Source organism: Pan troglodytes, chromosome 6, assembly GCF_028858775.2.
Source record: "Pan troglodytes isolate AG18354 chromosome 6, NHGRI_mPanTro3-v2.0_pri, whole genome shotgun sequence".
Lineage (NCBI taxonomy): Eukaryota > Metazoa > Chordata > Mammalia > Primates > Hominidae > Pan > Pan troglodytes.
In genome coordinates, this window is record NC_072404.2 from 8,606,252 (window position 1) to 8,627,713 (window position 21,462).

Consider the following 21,462-nt stretch of genomic DNA (forward strand, 5'->3'; position numbering starts at 1 on the left):
AGGGGGCGGCCCGAGGGGGCGGGGCTGGAGTGGGGTGTGTGTGGGTGGGCGGGGCTACATCTCACGGCCCCGCCCTCTCCAGCGCCGGCATCGCAGTGGGATTCTACGGCAACGGGGAGACCAGTGATGGCATCCATAGGGCCACCTACTCGCTCCGCCACGCCAACCGCACGGTGGCCGGGGTCCAGGACCGCGTGAGTGGCCGCGGAGTTGGGGCCAGGAGCACTCTTGCTGCTCCGGAGCCCCACGTCTGCGCGAGGACGGGCGGGGCAGCCGGGACTGGGGCTGTGCAGGAGGGGCCCAGACTCTGGGGCGAGGCGGGCGCGCTCCCAGCCTCACGCCCGCGGGTCCGGCGCAGGTGTGGGACACGGCGGTGGGGCTGAACCACACGGCGGAGCCCAGCCTGCAGACCCTGGAGCGGCAGCTGGCCGGGCGGCCCGAGCCCCTGCGAGCCGTACAGAGGCTGCAGGGCCTGCTGGAGACGCTGCTGGGCTACACGGCCGCCATCCCCTTTTGGAGGAACACGGCGGTGTCGCTGGAGGTGCTGGCGGAGCAGGTGGATCTCTACGACTGGTACAGGTGCGGCCAGGCCCTCTTCCCTGCCCGCCCCACCTGGGAAAGCATCACCCTCCTTGGGCCAGTTTTGCTCTCAGCACCTAGTACATGAGGCCTGATGGGCAGGGTGTGGCCCAGGGCCACTGGAGGTCACAGGCAGTGGCTGGAGTTCCCCTAATGGGAGCCTTTCTCAAGAACTGACACCAGTCCCCATGACCCAGACACTCTGAATGCCCTCCGGGGTGCCAGGCTGCTGGCCTCAGCTCCCCCTCAAGGGCCCCTGGCGCCCCACTCCCTGGCGCCGGGTCCCTGTGCCCTGGCCCACTCCCAGGTTTGCCTGCAGGTGGCTGGGCTACCTGGGCCTGCTGCTGCTGGATGTCATCATCTGTCTCCTGGTGCTGGTGGGCCTCATCCGCAGCTCCAAGGGCATCCTGGTGGGGTGAGTCTGGGGGTGTCGGCCCCCCGTGGGCCCAAAGCGGAGGGGCAGGGCAAGGCACCATGTTACCCCTTCCCCCACCTCATCTGCAGATCCTAGCCACAAGCTCTGCGGTGGGGGCTGAGCGGGACCCCCCTGCACTGGGCCTGCTCTGAGATGCCCCTTCCGTGCCTGTGGCCTGTGCCCCTGTGGCCAGCATCCCAGCACACTTGCCCCCAGCCCTTGATTTCCTGCAAGAGTCTGCACGTGGGGCACTTGTAGCCCAGGACCTGAAGCAACCTGCCCAGGTCTCCGAGAGCCTGGGGCCACCCAGAGACCAGGCTGGGGCTCCTTCCTCCACCCCTTCCATCCTTGGCCCTGGGGCAGCCTGGGTTCCAGCCCCAGCTCTGGCTCACTAGGAGGGTGACCTTGGGCAGGTGGCTTCTTGTTGCTGGGCCTTGGTCTCCTCGTTTGGAAGGCAGAGAGAGCGGCAGCTCCTCTGTGGGAGGTAAGGTGTTGTCACTGCCCTTCACCGCGCAGCTGCACAGCCATGGCTGGTGCCTCCCTGGGCCAGGTCTTGGAGAGATGGGAGAACACACAGCCTCCCCCCACGTGGCACTAACAGGCCACAGAGGAGCAGAATGAGGGAAATGTGGCATGGGCCAGAGGTGATAGCACCCTGGAGAGGAAAAGCCGGGGTGGTGTGAAGGCCTGCAGTAGGGTGGGGGGGGGGGGGTGCAGCTTCACACTGTGCCCAAGGAGACCTGAGCGAGGAGGGATTGAGCAGGGGCCCAAGGGAGTAAGGGACGCCTGGACAGACAGGAAGGATGACAGTGTGCAGTGGGGTGTGGGGCCCACAGTGGGGTGTGGGGCCTGCAGTGGGGTATGGGGCCCACAGTGGGGTGTGCAGGCCTGCAGTGGGGTGTGGGGCCCACAGTGGGGTGTGGGGCCCACAGTGGGGTATGGGGCCCGCAGTGGGGTGTACAGGCCTGCAGTGGGGTGTGGGGTCCTCAGTGGGGTGTGCAGGCCTGCAGTGGGGTGTGGGGCCCACAGTGGGGTGTGGGGCCTGCAGTGGGGTGTGGGGCCCGCAGTGGGGTGTGCAGGCCTGCAGTGGGGTGTGGGGCCCGCAGTGGGGTGTGGGGCCTGCAGTGGGGTGTGGGGCCTGCAGTGGGGTGTGGGGCCTGCACTGGGGTGTGTTTTGGGGACCTGAACTGGGATATGGGGGACTCGTGGTGGGGGCACCTGCAGTGAGGTATGCACAGGAGGCCTGTGTATCTGGATCAAAGGGAGCCAGATGTGGGTGAAGTGAGGCCTCAGATGACGGAGAGGCCAGTGCCGTAGCAAGAGCTCTGAGTCCCCAGTTGCTGAGCGAGGGTTCAGCACAGGAGGGCTTGATCTAGCTGACGTTATCAGGCCCCTTGGGCTGCTACGTGGGCAGCGGGATGTGGGGACCCACGTGAAAGTGGACACTGTTGCCTGTTCAGGAGAGGGACCTGGGGGACAGGAGGGGCAGGGCCCCAAGAGCCACGTGGCCCTCCAGTCCTGCTTCCAGCTCGGATCTCTGAGCGCCACCCCACCCAGGAGAGGGATCCATCTGGGCCCTGGGCTGTGGGCAGCTCTGGCTGAGGCCAGGCCATAGGAAGAGCCCCAGCCCATGTGTGGGCTGACCCCTGATGTGCACTGGGACCTGCCTTCTGACCTGCAGCCCAGCAGGTGGCACGGCCCCCACCCTGGCCTGGGGGCTGCTGACTGGCTGTCTCTGCCCCAGGGTCTGCCTGCTGGGAGTCCTGGCCCTGGTCATCAGCTGGGGTGCGCTGGGCTTGGAGCTGGCTGTGTCCGTGGTGAGTGGCAGAGGGGGTGAGGTCCCCGGCTGCTGGACCTGGGCACTGGGGGAGGGACGAGGGGAAGCCACACTCCTCTCCCCTCCCATCTTCCCGGGCACTGGGTCCCGAGAGCGGTGGGGACCCACCATGGGCACAGTCCGCCTGTAACCCCAGATTCACAGTCCACCCTCCTGAGTTGAAAGCAGACTCCAGGGGCCGGGTTCTACCCCCGAGAGCTTCCCTTTAGGCCCAGCTTGGTCAACCCCTCTTGCTTGCCCACGCCCACCTCAGGGCTCCAGCGACTTCTGTGTGGACCCTGACACCTACGTGACCAAAATGGTGGAGGAGTACTCGGTGCTGAGTGGGGGTGAGTCTGTGTCCACAGCCGTGTCCCAGCGGGTTCCCCAGGGTTGGGCTGAGCCAAAAGAGTGGGGTAGCTGAGGCCGAGACACCCCTGCCCTGTGGGTCCATGGTCTCAGGGAGACAGGTCCCAGGCCAAGATGCTAGTGAGCAAACAGGACCACCTTTCCCAAGTGGGAGGCTCTGCAAAGAATGACAGGAACTATGTGGGGTGGCGGGTGCCCACGTGGCAGGGGGAGCGGCAGGTGACCCAGGGCTGCTTCGAGTAGATGCCCAGGGGAGGCCAAATGGGTGGCATTAAAGTACAGCCAGAGGTCTGGGTGCAGTGGCTCACACCTGTAATCGTAGCACTTTGGGAGGCCGAGGCGGGTGGATCACCTGAGGTCAGGAGTTCAAGAGCAGTCTGGCCAACATAGCAAAACCCTGTCTCTACTAAAAATACACAAATGAGCTGGGTGTGGTCGTGGGTGCCTGTAATCCCAGCTGCTCCGGAGACTGAGGCACGAGAATTGCTTGAACCCAGGAGGTGGAGGTTGCAATAAGCCGAGATCGCACCACTGCATTCCAGCCTGGGCAACAAGAGTGAAACTCCATCTCAAAAAAAAAAAAAGTAGAGCCAGAAGGACGCTGCATCTCTTCTAAGGGCCCCGAGGCAGGAGGCAGACCCGAGGGGAGAATGGAGGGTGGGAGGCCAGTGGGGCTGAGTCACTGTGGCAAGCTTTGCTTTATTCCAGGGGGAGGCCATTGGAGGGAGGGAGGCAGGGGAGAGATTTGACCCATGATTGAAGGTCCCTTTCAAAGCTTCCTCAGGCCTCAAGGGTTACAAGAGTGGGTGAGGAGGATACCTCAAGCAGGAGACAGCAGGGGCTTGAATAAATGGAGCAAAAGGTGGACAGGGATGGGCTTTGAGGGCGGAGCTGGCAGGACTTCCCGGTCAGTTGAATGTAGGGAGCGAGAGGGACGGAGCAGGAGTTGGCGTCCCTGGTTTCAGCAGCTCTGTGCTGCGGGACCATAAGCTGTACTGTGGGTGGGGGAGCAGGTCTGGAGGTGGGGGGCAGGGAGCTGGGGCATCGGGAGTTTCGGCCCCCTCGGGAGGTTTGCGATGTGTGTCGGACGGCACAGACGCAGGTGGACGTGGGAATCTAGAGATCAGGGTGCCGTCAGTGTGTTAAGCTTCTCGGGCCCCCCTTGTGGAATTATTGTGTGTTCCCAAATAGGAAATAGAAGGCCTGTCCCTGTGGGGGTGAGGGTTACTGAATGACCTTGAAGGTGACCATCCTGCCACCCTTTGTCCCTGGAGGCCACAGGATTGGCTTGTGGGCTGGTTTTTTACCTGCCTTTGTTGAAGGAACCATTTCCACCAAAGCCTGAAGAGCCTCCTGGAGGAAAAGTCATCTGCCGCCCACTGACCTTGTCCTCGGGGGCGAGGGTGGAGGGGTGGGCCCGCTCTGCTAGGGGCGGGGAGGGCTGGTGACCGCTCAGTGCTACCCACCACTGTCCTTGGCCCCGGTGCTATCATCCTGGTCCCTCCAGGTCCCTACTGTAGCCAGCGGCCTTTGGGGGGATCTCATCAAGTATGAGCAGCGCCCCCTACACGTGTACATGTACACACGTAAGTGTGAGCTCCAGCCTGCGGGCCAGACAGCCCCTCCCAGAAGGCAGCAAGGCCAGCCACGCTGGCTTCACTGCACAGGCGGCCACAGTGATGCCTGGTGCTCTCCTATGTTGTTAAATTCTTTCATCATTTTTTGAACTTTTAAAATGTTTTTTTTTTAATCTTCTTTTATAATTGGAAGAACTGAACTTGTAAAGAGTTCGGAAGGTGGAACCCTGGCAAGGGGCAGTGTGTGGGGACTCTGGCTTGATGGGAGCCCAGACCCCACTGCCACACACACAGACATAGGCATGTGTGTAAATGCATGCAGACACACATGCGAAGACATGCACACACAGACATGCACACATATAAACACACAGACACATGCACACAGGCACACATGCACACGAAACGTGCACACAGACACATGCACGTGTAAGTAAACATGCAGACACATGCACATGTGTAAACAGGTGCACACAGACACACATGCACACATGTAAACATGCACGCAGATGCCCTGAAGATATGCATGCAGACACAGGCAGACGTGCACGCAGTCTCACAGGGACAGCCGTTGCAGCTCAGCCTTCCCTGATGTCTCTCCGCAGACATCCTGCAGTACTACCTGGCCTGCTCGCCCCGCGCCGCCAACCCCTTCCAGCAGGTGAGAGCCTGGGAGGCCGGGACTGGGCTTCAGGAGAGTCTGAAGCACGTTGCTGTGTGTGGAGGGGCCCAGCAGGCCTGGCGCCTGGCTCCTCAGCCTGCAGGACTGGGGAACTGGGGGACGGAGCTGGACAAAGGCTGTGTGGATGTCACCAACAGCCCCTGGGGTTACCATGCCGGTGACCTGGTGACCTGGCTGAGAGCCTTTCGGGGGGACCTGCTCAATGCACCCGCATCGCTGGGACTGCTTTTGCTCCTTGGATTGGCCTTGGTGGGGGAAGGAGGAGCCCAGGGATGCCTCTGTAGGGTAACTGTGTTCAGGCGTCCTGGTGGGGGAGTTTGAAGAGGTCGGCCGCACCAGCTGGTCAAGCCCTGTACACACTGCCTGTCATTTTACCGGTAGCATGTGACCCTTTGAATCCTGAGGGCCGTGTGACTGTGCTTTGCTTGCTGGTGTGGGTGCGTGGTTGGCTGTTACCACCTCAGGGCTCTGTGGTCTCTGGGTGTGTCCCGGGGGAAGCAAGGGCAGGGAGTGCCCTGTTGGCCTGCAGAGCAGAGCCTTGATGGTCTCCCAGGCTGGACGTCTTGCTGGTGTCCCCGCGTTGGAGGGTCCTGGGGAGGGAGAGGCGGGCGGACCCAGCAGCGCCCACGGACTTGGTCTCCTCTCTGGAGCAGAAGCTGTCGGGCAGCCACAAGGCACTGGTGGAGATGCAGGATGTCGTGGCTGAGCTTCTGAGGACCGTCCCCTGGGAGCAGCCGGCCACTAAGGTGAGGGGCTGCGGGGTAGGCACTGGGGCAGGCAGGGGTCCTCTTTTCTCAGCATGAAAGGAATTTGTGGTGCAAACACAGCTCAGGGCAAATTTGGAGAAGGCACCAGGCTGGCCGAGTGGGGACCTGGTGTTGGCGGTGGCATGAGAGGTGTTCCTCTTTCCTCCCCCAGCCCTTTCCGTGTTAGGCCTCATTTTTTCCTCCCCTTCCTCCCTCCTTCATTCCTTTCCCTTGGGAATTTTTGGTAGGTTTTAAAAATCATTTCTTTTGAGATGGGCTCTTGCTATGTTGCCCAGGTGGGTCTCAGGGCTGGGATGACAGACGTGAACCACCACACCCAACGTTTAAAAAATAACTTTATTCTTTGTTTAAAAATAATACAAGCTCTTTATATTTAAAAAAATTGAAGAAAATGGAAAGAGATGAGGGAAGAGAGTAACAGAATCAGATCCATTCTCTGGGTGAGTGCCCTGGGGGCATTGTGGAAATTTGAGAGGATTCTTGTTTTTCCCTGTAGTGTTCTGGGCCCGGGCATTTCTACATTACAATATGTTAAAAAAATAAAATAAAGGCCTGGCGCGGTGGCTCACGCCTGTAATCCCAGCACTTTGGGAGGCCGAGGTGGGTGAATCACTTGAGCCCAGGAATTCAATACCAGCCTGGCCAACATGGTGAAACACCATCTCTACTAAAAACACATAAATTAGCTGGGCGTGGTGGTACACGCCTGTAATCCCAGCTACTCCAGAGGCTGAGGCAGGAGAATCACTTGAACCTGGGAGGCGGAGATTGCGGTGAGCGGAGATCACGCCACTGCACTCCAGCCTGGGCAACAGAGCGAGACTCCATCTCAAAGAATAAAATAAAAATAAAAAATAAATATGTTGTTATACTCTTGATAAAACCCAAATCTCTTTGGAGGTGTTTGGTCCACCCATGGGGATCCCTGCCCCTGCGCACACCGCCCCAGGACTGGACATGAGAGGGAGGAGTGCGTCTGTGGGCACAAGTGTGGGTCTCAGACTCCATTTGGGAGCAGCTGGCCCTTCTCCAAGGAGCTCTTCACAAAGATAAAAGCAAACAAATGTGTATACACGCACGGGGCCGGGCACGGCACTCATGCCTGTCATCTCAGCACTCTGGGGGGCTGAGGCAAGGGGATCACTTGAGCCCACGAGTTCAAGACCATCCTGGGCAACATAGCAAGACCCCATTCTACAAAAAAATACAAAAACTAGCTAGGTGTGGTGAAGCACGCCTGCAATCCCAGCTGCACGGGAGGCTGAGGCAGGAGGATTGCTTGAGCCCGGGAGTTCAAAGCTGCAGTGAGCTGTGATGGCACCAGTTCACCCCAGCCTGGGCAACAGAGCAAGACCCTGTCTCTCTCTCTCTCTCTTTCTGTATGTATGTGTATATATATATAACATATATACACACACATAAATAAAAATTAAAAATAAATAAAAATTATACACACACACACACAATTGCTTTGATTTAAAGTTACTTTTTAGAATTTCTGTTACAGCTAGAGCTCCCTCTTGGCGTTTTTGCACTCGAGTGGGTAGGGAAGTGGATTCGTTTCCTGGGACCCCCATAGCACAGCAGCCCAGATGGGGCAGCCTCCGCAGCAAACGTTTATCATCTCACAGCTCTTGGCAGGGCCGGCTTCTTCCAAGGCCTCCCTTTTGCTTGTAGACGGTGTCTTCTCCCACTGTCTTCACAGGACCATCCCTCTGTGGGTGTCTGTGTCTTGATCTCCTCTTCTTTTTTATTTTTATTTATTTATTTTTTTGAGACAGAGTCTCTCTCTGTTGCCCAGGCTGGAGTGCAGTGGCGCAATCTCGGCTCACCGCAACCTCTGCCTTCTGGGTTCCAGCGATTCTCCTGCTGAGTGGCTGGGATTACAGGCGCCTGCAGCGCACCCAGCTCATTTTCCTCTTCTTATAAGGACACCCGTCCCATGGGGCTAGGACCCACCCATGTGACCGTGGTTTACCTTCAACACCTCTTTAAAGGCTGTGTCTCCAAGTGCAGCCCCTTTCTGAGGTCCTGGGGGTTCGGACCGCAACACAGGAATTCTGGAGGCACCATTGAGCCCGTAACAGTAGGCTCTGTTATCCCGAAATCCATTTCTTTTTTTTTGTTGTTGTTTTTGAGATAGGGTCTTACTCTCTTGCCGAGGCTGGAGTGCAGTGGTGTGATCTCAACTCATGGCAAACTTCGCCTCCCGGGTGAAGCGATTCTTCTGCCTCAGCCTCCTGAGTAGCTGGGACTACAGGCGCGTGCCACCACGCCTGGCTAATTTTTGTATTTTTAGTAGAGACAGGGTTTCACCATGTTGCCCAGGCTGGTCTCCAACTCTTGGCCTCAAGTGATCCACCCACCTTGGCCTCCCAAAGCGCTGGGATTACAGGGGTGAGCCACCGCTCCCGGCCCCAAAATCCATTTCAGGATTGTAGTGGGTCCTTAGAAAACGTGCCGTAAAAGGCAGCAATGGGCCCAGTCACTGCTCCTGTGGAGTCGCTGTCAGCCTGGCAGTGTTTCTGTGCAGCCGTTTCTCCAGGCATGAGACAGAGCTGGTGGTGTCCGTGCACAGGTGCACACGCATGCACACACGTAAGCACCGGTGAGCACACGGACACATTACAGGACTGCGCTCACTCTGCATGGAGAGTTTTGTCAGTCAGTATGAGACTCTTCCCTTGTCTTTAGCTGTTCCTTGAAATAATACGTTCAAAAGCAGAGCAGGTCCGTGTCAGTAGACACGTGGGTGTTCGCTGTTTCTCCCATTACAATAAAGGGAGGTCTGTCTTCATGTAGTGGCGACCACACTGGACAGGCCCTTCTGGGTCCTCATGTCCTTGGTAGACCCCACGGGTCTGGGGAGGGGCCTGGGGTCACCATTTCTCAAGGCCCAGAGTCCTTGTCCTCAGGACCTGCACTGAGACCCCAGGGTGGGGGGTATCTCAGTCGAAGATTATGGGCTGGAGGGAGACCTGGGGGCTTCCCAGATGGGGCAAGGCTGGCTCAAGGTCCCCTGTCCAAATGAAGTGCTGACCATCTGCGGTGCGTGCCCCCCAGGACCCCCTCCTCCGCGTCCAGGAGGTGCTGAATGGCACGGAGGTGAACCTGCAGCACCTCACCGCCCTGGTGGACTGCCGCAGCCTGCATCTGGTGAGAGGCAGGGCCTGGGACAGGGCCATGGCAGCTTGTAGGGTGGGGACAGGGGAGCAGCTGTTCGGGAGGATGGGGACCCTCAGCAGACAGTGGGTCCTCAGCCCTGCCTCTGGGGGGTGGTCCAGGCCGCCGTGGCTGGGCTGAAGGCCTCACACTGCCCCCTCCACCCTCCCTGTCTCTGGATCCTGCCATCTTATCCCACGGCCTCAGGACTACGTGCAAGCGCTGACCGGCTTCTGCTATGACGGCGTGGAGGGCCTCATCTACCTGGCCCTCTTCTCCTTCGTCACAGCCCTCATGTTCAGCTCCATCGTCTGCAGCGTCCCGCACACCTGGCAGCAGAAGAGGTGAGGGGCCCTGGGGGTCGCAGGAGCTTGCCCCAGGCCACATGGCATGCGGGACGCTTCAGGGGCATGCCTTTATGGACACCCGTGTGCCAGTCCCAGAGGTGAGGGACAGACACCTCCTCACCTCGTGACCTTCCCTAGGCCTCTCTCGTGTCTCTGAGGCTGCCGGTTCCCAGGTGAGCATCATCATTTCACAGGAGGAAAACAGCGTGGAGGAGCTCCCGGCCTGGGTTGCAGGAGTCCAGAGCAGACAGTGGGGAGGACTGGGGTCTCTTGCCTCCCCAGACTGGCTCTGTGCCCTATGCCCTGAGAGCTGGCCTCAGACTGTCTACTCTGTACCGCCTCCCAGGCAGGTGTCCCCCACCATGGGGTGCAGGGGCACGAAGCTGTGGGGGAAAGGTTGGTGGTCCACTGTGCAGGCTTAGCTCTGCCAGGGGTAGTCCAGGTAGCTGTGGCCTCCAGCTAAGAGACCAGGATAGAAGCCAGCTCCCCTGGAGCCACTATGTCCTTACCTTTGAAGTGGGGGTCCTGGTGGCCCCTGCCCGAGTCTTCCCATTCAGTACTGGTTTGAGTGGTGTATTGGGGTGACAGGTTCCTTCCCTTGCCAGAGCTCCTATGGCTTATCTTTGAGACCTTCACCTCCCCTCCCACTTGGACTGTGGCTGCTGCTTGGTGGCCCAATATGGATGACAGGTAGCTCAGCTCAGATTTCTTCCTTTTGTCTGGATTTCTATTATTTTCCTTTGTGATGGTGATGGTGATGCTGCCAATGATGATGGTGATGGTGATGGTGGTAATGATGGTGATGGTGGTGATGGTGGTGATGATGGTGATGGTGGTGGTGATGGTGATGATGGTGATGATGGTGGTGGTGGTTGTGGTGGTGGTGATGGTGATGGTGATGTCATTGTTGATGTTGGTGATGGTGATGGCATTGGTGATGTCGGTGATGGTGGTGGTGATGGTGTCAGTGGTAACAAAGATGGTAGACATAGGGGAGTAGATAAGAGCATAGCCCTGGACCCACAGGGCTAGATTCAGATTCTGTCTCTATCCTTGCTTATTGTATGATGTGGGCAAGTCACTTAACCACCCTGGGCCTCAATTTCCCTCATTGTAAGAGGACACAGCTGGAGTGTCGAGTGGGCACTCGAGCCACTGCACATGAGGGGCTTGGCTGGTGGCCCCTGCGCAGCCAAAAGCTACCACTGTCCTGTTTCTGAAGTGCTTGCTGCCAGGCAGCCCACCCTGTGTCCCATGTGGGACCTCCTGGGGCGTGGAGGCTCCAAAGTGCCAGAGGCTCGTGCAGAGTGGAAGACAGAAAGCCAGAGGGCAGCAGGGCTAGGAAAACTGGCTCAGGCCACCCAAGGGTGCAGTTGGATCCTGCAGAGCCAAGAGGCACCCCAGCCTCCTGTGCCTTCAAGAGGCACCCTGGCCTCCTGCACTCTCCCAGGAGGGGCCCTGCACTCTTCTTTCAGTAAGCAGCCAGCCAGCCTTGCCATGCACAGGCCGCAGTACAGGGCCTGGCACTCGGGTGACCACACAGGTCTCTTAGCACCCCACCTCGCAAGGGCAGGGCTGGATGCAGAGCCAGGTGACCTGCCCACAGTCCCACATGGAGTGTGCACACGGCCGAGCCAGGACTGGAACCAGGAGTGTCTGTCTGCACCAGAACTGACCCCCATGGGTCTGTGGCCAGCTCCTTCCTGCTGGGGCCTGAGCCCGTGCTGCGTGTCCCTCCTCACAGAGGCCCTGATGAGGACGGGGAGGAGGAGGCCGCTCCAGGGCCGCGGCAGGCGCACGACAGCCTCTACCGCGTCCACATGCCCAGCCTGTACAGCTGTGGCAGCAGCTACGGCAGTGAGACCAGCATCCCGGCCGCGGCCCACACCGTCAGCAACGCCCCGGTCACTGAGTACATGTGAGTTGACGTGGGCCTAGTGGGGTCAGTGGACACGTCAGCTGCGGCTGAGAGCGCGGATCTGGGCTGGGGCTAGCTCGAGGCAAGGGGCTGGAGAAGGGGCGGCCTCCGGGCTGGGCAGCCCTGGCCTTGAGTGCCTCCTGCCCCAGGTGAACACGGTCCAGGGGCCATGGAGAGGCCACATGGTCACATGTCCATGCAGGTTCCGTGTCCAGGGCACAAGGACTCTGTGGCCAAGGACCTCAGGGCCCAGCTACATGGTGAACAGGTGGCTCGGAGGGAGTGGACTCTGGCTGGGCCAGGGTGGGCAGGGGTCTCTCTGTGGGCCCTCTCTGAGCCCTTTGTTACTGTGCTGGGTTCGTGGGACCCCCAGTGAGAATGGATGTGCCCATCTGGGCACAGCGGGCCTACCCATGGGCCCCCCGACCTGCAGCTGGGACTGCATGGCCAGCAGGCACTCACAGCCTCTCTCCCCTCATGCCTCAGGAGCCAGAACGCTAATTTCCAGAACCCCCGCTGTGAGAACACCCCACTCATTGGGCGCGAGTCCCCGCCGCCCTCAGTAAGTCTTGGGGCAGGAGGGTGGATGGGGGGCTGCTCAGCCTTGGGGGTCTGCTGTTCCACTGCGTTGGTGGGCTGGTGTGGCATGTGCAGCCAGTGTGAGCTCTGGGGGCAGCTGTGAGCTGCCACCACCGGGGTCCCAGGTGACCCTTCCCAGCTGGGACCTCTCTGCAGGACGCCTGACCTGAGTCGACGGGGCTGGGTGGGATTGCCAGCTCCTCCCCACTGGCCTTGGAGTGTCCTGGGGCCAGAGTGGGCAGCCTCGGGGCCAGCCGCCCAGGGGGTCAGCTCTCAGGCCCTTTCCTGGGGAAGGAGAGTGGGTGGGCGGGCAGATGTGGCCCCACTGTGGCCCTCCCAGCTTGTAGGCACGGCCCTGCACCAGGCCCTCCCTGGCCTCTTACCTGCCATTCTCTGTGCCTTCTGGACCTGTGGGGTGCCACCGCTCCAGTTCCCAGGGGCCCCGGCCCTGCCTCCTTTTCTTTTTCTTCCTTGAGTCTTTTCCTGAGTGTCCACCCATGGCTGTTTCAGCCCAGGCCTGGTGTCCCCTCTGACTTCCCAAGTAAGACACAGGCAGGAGGGGACAGGGTGCTGAAGAGAAGGAGTTGGTGGCGAAGCTGGGGGACCGGGGAGGGGGTGGCCGGGCTACCAGGACAGGGCTTGGGAGGCCGAAGGCTGCCTTGCTCAGAAATCCCCATCCCGGGGCCACTGTCATGGTCCCCTGTAGCACAGAGCTGGGCCTGGGGGGCCTGGGAGGGGCCGGGCCTGTGAGGTTCAGGCCACGCAGGTGCAGGCCCAGTCCCGCTCGGCTGCCCTCGTCCTCGCCATCACACGGCCCACACCCCACTCCTGGCCCCACACCCTGGCGTTGAGGCCACACTCTCTCTCTCTCTCTCTCTTGCACCCCAACCACCCCGGGCCCTCCTAGCGCTATCTGGCTGCCCTGGACTCTGGCAGCCACGCGGGCTGGCAGTTTAAGCCCATGGACAGTGCCCGAACGCTGTGGTAGCTGTTCCCTCAGAGCGACAGGTACTGACCCACCGGGTCCCCCATCCCGCACGGCCACCCGCCTGCGCCTCCCGCCTCCACCCTGCACTCACTGCCGCCCTCCCGTCGGCACTGAGCTGGGGCTGCATCTGTCCGGCTCCTGTTGGCAGGGCCAGCTCTGAGTGCCACGGCTCAGCCAGAGACTTCTAATGCCGGCTCTGGGCCCGCCAGCCTCACAGTGGGGTTGGCAAGTCCCCTTCCAGGCTCCCCCTGCCCAGCTGCTTGGCCTCTGGGGACTCTGCCACCAGCTCCAAGTGGCCCCAGCCCCTTCTGTCACCTCCCAGTGAGGAATCCATGCACCCAGACCCCTGTATGTGCCCGGGCCCCTGGGCATGTGGCCAGCAGGCCCTGCCCTGGAGGCACCAACTGCGTGTCAGTGGCGTGCACACGGACAGGCATGTGCCGGCGAGCACGCGAGCTTCTCCCGCTGGCCCCACGGTGGTGCGGGTGCCTGCTTGGGCTCCTTCAGGGGTCTGGGCGTCAGCCCCGTCCCGTCCAGTCCCGCCCCCATCCCCTCCCCTTGTGCTGCATGTCAGTGGAATGACAAGGCTCCGGGCCGTGGCTCCTCCCCTCACCCCCTCCGTGGCGTCCCCACAGGCTGCTGGAAACCTTCTTGGTGTCCCAGGAGGGCCCTCGGGGACCCGGGGAGCTCTGTGCCTCTGAGTCTGGGGACTATGGGGATGGGCCTGGGGCCCTGGGGTTCTGAAGCCCTCCTGGGATGGGAGCCAGCCTGCCAGGTCTCCTCACCGCCGCCGGCCCCTGACACGTGCCAGGCCTGTGGGTCCTTTGGCCTCAGCACATGCCTCGCACATGTGGGTTTCTCTGTGAGCACACACATGCACTCTCTTGCACACACACGTGCACTCAAGACCTTCACACTCCTGCCTGGACGAGGGCACCCACGAGGTGCAGGCCAGCTGCAGAGCCAGGCACAGGGCAGCGCCCCCTGCAGCCGCCTCTGTTCCTAAGTCCAAGACCCCCAGGAGCCCACAGTTGGGTCCCCCACGGGAGTGGGAGGCTGCATTGCTCCAGCCTCCTGTGTGGCTTAAGGGGCCCTCCTTCCATGGCGTGAAGGGGCAGAGTAGCCCGGGGGATGTCCTCAGGCTGGGGCCTCCGTACCCCTGCATGCTGTGGCCTGGCTGTAGGAGGACCCGGCCCTGAGCCCGGAGGAGGCCTTGGCCCGGCCCTGGAGGGTGGCTGGTTTGTGTCCTTCAGGTCCTGGGTGCGTAAGGCGCAGGTAGGGCCTTGGAGCTGTGGCTCCTGGGGGTGGCAGAACTCTGCCTGGCCCAATGCCCAAATGCCGCTGGTGTGGGCATGGGAGGCTGTGTGTACGCCCCTCCTCAGAGGAGACATCCCCTGTCCTGAGCCTGGAGAGTTCGGGGACTGCCCCTCCCTCAGCCTCAGCCAGACCTAGAGCGCAGGGGCCCCCAGCCAGCGGCCCCTCCTGAGCCCCTCCCTATAGGCTCTGTCAGGGCACCCTGTACTGTCCCATTCTGCCCCCAGGGCTGTTGGCTCAGCCAAGTGAGGACCACGCGGAAGGCACCCCTGGCTGTGTGCGCCATGCAGGGGCCCTGCTGACGCCTCCCCCTTGTCTCCCTCCAGTACACCTCCAGCATGAGAGCCAAATACCTCGCCACGAGCCAGCCTCGCCCTGACTCCAGCGGCAGCCACTAGACCGCGCCCGGCAGCCACCCACCCCACGTGCCAACTTCCCCTCCCCGTGCCAGCACTGCCGCTTCCACCTGGGCCACCCACCGGACCCTCGCACGCCGTGCCAGGCCTGCCCCAGACGCGTCTGCAGGCCGCTTGCCCTCCTCTCCCCTCCCCGCAGGGGCACAGTGGAGACGCAGGGGCTCTGGGCCCGTACCGCCAACTCGGGTCACACCTGAACGCTGCTGCCAGACGATGCCCCAGCCCTGCACGCCACCCACTATCCCGGCACGCTCCCTCTGCAGATGGTCACCGCACCTACAAGCCCTGGCCGCACCCAACCTGTGCTGTCGCCGCCCGGCCCTTCCCTCCGCAGCTCTCCTTCCTCCTGCCCGGCACTTCTGTGGACCACTTCTTAGTTCACAGGCACGGCTGGGGCCGCTCTGTGCTGGCGCCTGCTGGCCACTGAGGGACAGGGACACGTGCCACCTGCTCATCTCTGCCCTGAGGTCACCCCGTGGTCCCTCCACGTGCCCATCTCTCTGCAGTGCCCTCCTCGCCTGTGCAGCCCGCCCACCCACAGGCTCACCCCTCCTGCCGGCTGCCAGAGGCCCCCTCCAGCAGGGCCTCTCTCCGTTGCGCCAGCTTCACTCTCTCCCTCAGCACCTGCCCTGCTGGAGGCCCCAGCCCTCCATGGACAGCAGGGGCCACGTGGAGCCCGGGCCACTCACCCGCCACCCAGTGCTGGCCGCCTTCTTGGTGCCAAACCCCCTTCCCCCACCCAGAGACTGGGCAGCTGTGTCTGGTTCGTTCTTTGCACTAACCACATTTGTCATCTCTAGGGCAGGCTGGGGCTGCGGGCTGAGGGGGACTGCTGGCACCCCTTTCCCTCCCTTCTTGGTTCCATTTCCATCCATGACAGGTACAGCGTCCCAGGAGCCCGGCCTGAGGGGCTGGACCCGAGCCGGCTGTGAACATCCCTCAGCCCCTGCTGTCCCCCCTTGGGACTAACCACTAACCTCACCCCCAAACTCCACGGGTGCCCCTGGCTGGCCCAGAGCCGGCAGTGTGAGCCCAAGTCCGGGCTGGAGCCGAGGCCGGAGCAGCTGGCTGGGAGTCAAGGCTGCAGTAGCGTTTCTTCATGGGGTGCTCCAGGGGGTGCCACAGACCGACAGGCAGCCCAAGGGCCTGGACACCCCTCCCCAGGCAGGTGCTGCCCCAGGAGGACTGTCCTCGGGAATGAACCTCCCGCGGGCTTTGGACTGAGGTCCCTGTGGCCTCGGTCTCCTCCCCATGAAGTGGGAGCGAGGCTCCCCAACGGTGCTTTTGGCTTTAGTGTACGATGTTTGCTGTGCTTCCCGCCGTGGAGGGCAGAGCCACCCCACATCAGGATCGGACGTGCTACCCCTCCCGGCCCCGGCCCTGGCCCAGCCAGCCCAGCCCTCGAGGCTCGATGCCTGTGCCAAGGCCAGGGGCAGCCAGAGGGCAGCTGGATGGCCACGTGCAGGGGTCAAGGCTGGGCCCCGCAGTGGGGCGGGCCGCCAGCCCCAGCAGTTTACAGACGCGTGGCTCTTCCTCCCAGAGCAGCCGGCAGCTACCTGGACCGGAAATGTCCTCATCCCCTCCCTGGGGCCAGGCTCTGCCCTGCCCTTCCTCTGTGAACCCCTCCTTTCTTTGTGCTGGTGTCTGGGACCAAAAAGGGGGAATATGGGAGGGCAGAGTGGGGAGGGGAGTCCATGGGCCTGGGGCCCCAAGCCGGGGCGTCTGAGCTCCCCAGGCATGACCAAACCTCAGTGGAGGGGCCTCTGCTTCAGGCCCCGCCTGGCTGACATTCTGAGCCCCCGTCGGAGGCCCCGCCACAGTCAACCTGCCCAGTCTTTCCTCTGGGCTTGACCCGCCAGGGGAGCTCTCCAGGCCTAGGGCCAGGAGAGAGGCCCTGGCACCCTGGCGTGGGTGCCCGCCAAACGCCCTGCGACCGCTCAGAAGCACAAATGCTGTCCATGGCCGTGAGGCTGCTTGCCAGGTGAATGGACATAGCGTGAGAGGCGGTGAGGCCAGGGCTTCCAGCCTCGTGCTGTCTTGGGACTCCTGACCGTGGTGTGCGTGTGTGCCCGTCTGTGACTTTCTACTCACCAAGGTTGAAGAAAGGAAACGGGGAAAATCAAAAGGGGTTCAAACCCCACCTCAGTAGGTGGAGGGGAGCGCCTGCCATTGGTTGTATTTTTGTTCTGAGTTTTCGGTGCCGTGTTCCTAACTACTCCATCCCATGACCTCGCCACACCTACTGGGGCATCTGGCTGGCACCTGCTGCCATGGCCAGCCCCCACTCTCACCCTGCACAGGGGGTCTTGCAGCCCCCAGGCCCACAGCCTCGTTGGGAGGACAGGGTGGCCCTGGGGACAAGAGGGAGGAGCCCAGGGGCTTACCTCACTGAGAGGGCTCCCCAGCAGGCATCCACTACCCCAGGGCCCCCCACATGTCATGGCAAGGTTGGTAGTGAATGGGCCTGGTTGGGAGCAGCCCGTGGCCCATTGCCCACCCACCCATCTCACTATGCAATTCGAGCTCCAAGCAACATTTGCTCCTGCCCTGGGGCCAGCTCTGCCCCAGCCCTGAGAGGGGTGGTGAGGCAGCCCCCTGGACCCCAGAACCCCAGACAAGGGGGCAGGCGGGGGACCAGGGCCTCTCCTGTGGGATCTTTGTTTTGTGTTTAACCATAATGGTTGTGTACTGAACCACTTCATATTTGTTATATATAATATATATATATATAATCTCCTTAAGACTCAGCCTCCTGGTTTACCCCCCCGGCCTGGGCATCTGACTTCCCCCACCCCAGTGTGATTTAACATCCAGGAACTGAGGCCTGAACCATTTTGCATTTCCCCCTCCTCCAGCCTCCGTAGGGCCATGGCTGTATGTACTGTCGCTGTGTTTTTTTGTTTTTTTAGAACTGGGTTTGGGGGCTGATTTTTATTTCTTTGGGGGCTTTATTTTTCTTGGCAAATACTAAAAATCTCGTCAATGTAATTTCTGTGGTTTCTATTCAGCTTGGGTTTCATGTTTTAAAATAAATTTTAAAAAACAAGCCTCTCTTCCTGAGCTGCTTTGGCTCCTGGCTGGGCGCTGGTAGGGAGTCCATGGCTCCAGGCAGGGGCATTGGGGGAACAGGGGGACACTGAGGGTGGGGCCGACCAGGTCAGCTCCGAGGGGTCGGCTGGGCGGGGCCTCTTGTGGTTGCGGGCGGGGCCTCTCGGGGTTGTGGGCGGGTCTTCAGGGGTGGGCGGGGCCTCGGAGTGTCTCGGTGGGGCGCCGGGGACAGGCTCTCCAGGGATGGGGTGGGCGGGGCCTCTCGGGGTTGTGGGCGGGGCGCCGGGGAAGGCTTTCCAGGGTTGGGGTGGGCAGGGCTTCTGGAAAGAGTGGACGAAGGCCTTGCAAAATGGGTAGCCGAGGCCGGGCACGGTGGCTCACGCCTTTAATCCCAGCACTTTGGGAGGCCGAGGTGGTCGGATCACGAGGTCAGGAGATCGAGACCATCCTGGCTAACACGGTGAAACCCCATCTCTACTAAAAAAATACAAAAAAATTAGCCAGGCGTGGTGGCAAGAGCCTGTAGTCCCAGCTCCTCGGGAGGCTGAGGCAGGAGAATGGCATGAACCCGGGAGGCGGAGCTCGCAGTGAGCCGAGACTGTGCGACTGCACTCCAGCCTGGACGACAGAGCGAGACTCCGTCTCAAAAAAAAAAAAAAAAAAAAAAGGAGTTAGGGATCAGTGGGACTCATTCTCCCACCCCTGCTCTGCAAAGAAGGACCGACTACACATAAATCCATCTCCCCGGCCGGGCACGGCAGCTCACGCCTGGAATCCCAGCACTTTGGGAGGCCGAGGCGGAGAGATCACAAGGTCAGGAGATAGAGACCATCCTGGCTAACAGGGTGAAACCCCATCTCTACTAAAAATACAAAAAATTAGCCAGGCGTGGTGGCGGGCGCCTGTAGTCCCAGCTACTCCGGAGGCTGAGGCAGGAGAATGGCGTGAACCCGGGAGGCGGAGCTTGCAGTGAGCTGAGATCACGCCGCTGCACTCCAGCCTGGGCGACAGAGCGAGACGCCATCTCAAAAAAAAAAAAAAAAAAATGGGTGGGCGAGGCGCCAGGAACGAGATCTCGGGTCATGGAGTAGGAGGAGCCTCTCGGAGCGAGTGGGCGGGGCCACGCCCTGTCCAGGAGGTGAGGGGCGCCTCTGCCCGGCCGCCCCTACCGGGAAGTGAGGAGCCCCTCTGCCCAGCCAGCCGCCCCCTCCGGGAGGGAGGTGGGGGGGTCAGCCCCCCGCCGGGCCAGTCGCTCCGTCGGGGAAGTGAGGGGCGCCTCTGCCCGGCCGCCCCTACTGGGAAGTGAGGAGCCCCTCTGCCCGGCCAGCCGCCCTGTCCGGGAGGGAGGTGGGGGGTCAGCCCCCCGCCCGGCCAGCCGCCCCGTCCGGGAGGGAGGTGGGGGGGGTCAGCCCCCCGCCCGGCCAGCCGCCCCGTCCGGGAGGTGAGGGGCGCTTCTGCCCAACCGCCCCTACTGGGAAGTGAGGAGCTCCTCTGCCCGGCCACCACCCCATCTGGGAGGTGTACTCAACAGCTCATTGAGAACGGGCCATGAAGACAGTGGCGGTTTTGTGGAATAGAAAGGGGGGAAAGGTGGGGAAAAGATTGAGAAATCGGATGGTTGCTGTGTCTGTGTAGAAAGAGGTAGACATGGGAGACTTTTCATTTTGTTCTGTACTAAGAAAAATTCTTCTGCCTTGGGATCCTGTTGATCTGTGACCTTACCCCCAACCCTGTGCTCTCTGAAACATGTGCTGTATCCACTCAGGGTTGAATGGATTAAGGGCGGTGCAAGATGTGCTTTGTTAAACAGATGCTTGAAGGCAGCATGTTCGTTAAGAGTCATCACCACTCCTTAATCTCAAGTACCCAGGGACACAAACACTGCGGAAGGCCGCAGGGTCCTCTGCCTAGGAAAACCAGAGAACTTTGTTCACTTGTTTATCTGCTGACCTTCCCTCCACTATTGTCCTGTGACCCTGCCAAATCCCCCTCTGCGAGAAACACCCAAGAATGATCAATGAAAAAGAAAAAAAAAAAAAATGGGTGGGCGAGGCGCCAGGAAAGAGATCTCGGGTCATGGGGTAGGAGGAGCCTCTCGGAGCGAGTGGGCGGGGCCACGCTCGCTGGGTGGGCGGCCTCTGGCGGGCTCAGGACGCTAGCTCAGGACGCCAGCTCAGGACGCCAGCTCAGGGCGCCAGCTCAGGGCGTCGCTCAGGGCGTCGGTGTGCAGAGCAGCGATGGACCCGAGGGTCTGGAGCTGGGAGTGCTGATCCGATCGACGTGGTGAAAGCCTCACTTTGCTGTCTGGACAAGTACTGCCAGGGGCCCGCGGGGACCGGGATCGCTGTGCAGAGGCCCCACTGGCCCTCAGGAGAGGTGAGGGTGCCTGGCCAGGAGCAGGGATGATGGAGGCGTCGAGTGGCCGGGTTGGAGCAATGATGGGTTCCGGGCCGAGCTCTTCCTGAGCCCCCAGTGCCACCACTCCCCGTCCTTCCAGAAGCGGCACGGAGGCGGGTTCCCGTGCTCCCCGGCCTGGGGGTCCTCTGGCGCCCTTCCTGGAGGCCCGCACAGGGCCCACGTGTTTCAAGGACCCTCCCCACCCCAAGCTCCTGCTAAGAAGCAGGCTTGGGAAGGCACATAACCCTGTAATAACACACTCACCCCACAGGGAGATGTTAGGACCTCCGAAGTTGGGGGAGGCCCCCTTTTGACCAGCAGAGCACAGGCTTGGAACACAGGTGGCGAGGGAGCCACCAGGCCCAGCAGAGGACGCGGGGGCTCTCTGTGGCTCCCAGCTCTCAGGGCACCTGTGGGCACCTGTGTATGTGGGCGGGGGGTGGGGGGTAGGGTCCGCTGGGCAGGGCCCCTTCCTCCTGCCACTAGCACACACCAGCAGCTTTGCCCAGTGTGCTTGGATTTGACCGTGGCTGCTCCAGGATGGGACCCAGGACGGGCCGGCTCTGAAGGAAGGCTGCCAAGCTCCCCAGAGTGGGGACGCCAGAGCTCTGAGGCTTCTGGGAGTCATGTGATAAGGGACATCTGGGGCTAGGAGCCCGTAAGGTGAGAACCCCAGCCTTGGAGCAAGAGCCAGTAGCCACAAGGGAAAGACCCCGGGCGTGTCCTTCCCCTTTCAGATCTCAGTCCCTGTCTCTATATCAGGAAAGGTGGAAAACAACATCCTGGTTCCTAACAGGGCAGGGGAGGGAGGGTTCGGGCGGTGGGAGGGTGGGGAGTGGGGCTCATACCACTCATCCACTCACTGGGCCGGTATTTCTAAGTCCAGCCAGTGTTCTGGGCACTGGAGTGCGCCCAGCGAACCAAAGGACAAAGGGCTCTGCCCTCAAAGAGCTGATGCTCCGGTGGAGAAAAACGACAAAATTAACCAGCAGATGACAGACCACATGAGAACGTGCTGCAGGAAAAAGATCGTGGTGGAGGGATCGGGAGGGCAGGGACAGGGGTGTTGGCCAGGTGCAATTTCCAAC

The 21,462-nt window shown here is 61.3% G+C and overlaps 1 protein-coding gene across 2 annotated transcripts in view; it reads left to right on the forward strand.

Annotated features, from left to right (window-relative positions):
* Positions 1-17,975, forward strand: part of TTYH3 (tweety family member 3) — a 33,080-nt gene extending 15,105 nt beyond the window's left edge. The window contains exons 3-15 of one of the 2 annotated variants that reach the window (XM_009442576.3): positions 83-194; positions 359-579; positions 899-994; positions 2,739-2,811; positions 3,085-3,160; positions 5,362-5,417; positions 6,092-6,184; positions 9,269-9,361; positions 9,575-9,711; positions 11,459-11,632; positions 12,119-12,194; positions 13,119-13,219; positions 14,840-14,972. In XM_009442576.3, the coding sequence (XP_009440851.2) occupies positions 83-194; positions 359-579; positions 899-994; positions 2,739-2,811; positions 3,085-3,160; positions 5,362-5,417; positions 6,092-6,184; positions 9,269-9,361; positions 9,575-9,711; positions 11,459-11,632; positions 12,119-12,194; positions 13,119-13,199 (1,288 nt within the window). In that variant the 3' untranslated portion in view covers positions 13,200-13,219; positions 14,840-14,972. Of the gene's footprint in view, positions 1-82; positions 195-358; positions 580-898; positions 995-2,738; positions 2,812-3,084; positions 3,161-5,361; positions 5,418-6,091; positions 6,185-9,268; positions 9,362-9,574; positions 9,712-11,458; positions 11,633-12,118; positions 12,195-13,118; positions 13,220-14,839 lie in introns of both variants that reach the window. The other variant, XM_016945734.4, reaches the window with a different exon arrangement.
* The last annotated feature ends 3,487 nt before the right edge of the window (positions 17,976-21,462 follow it).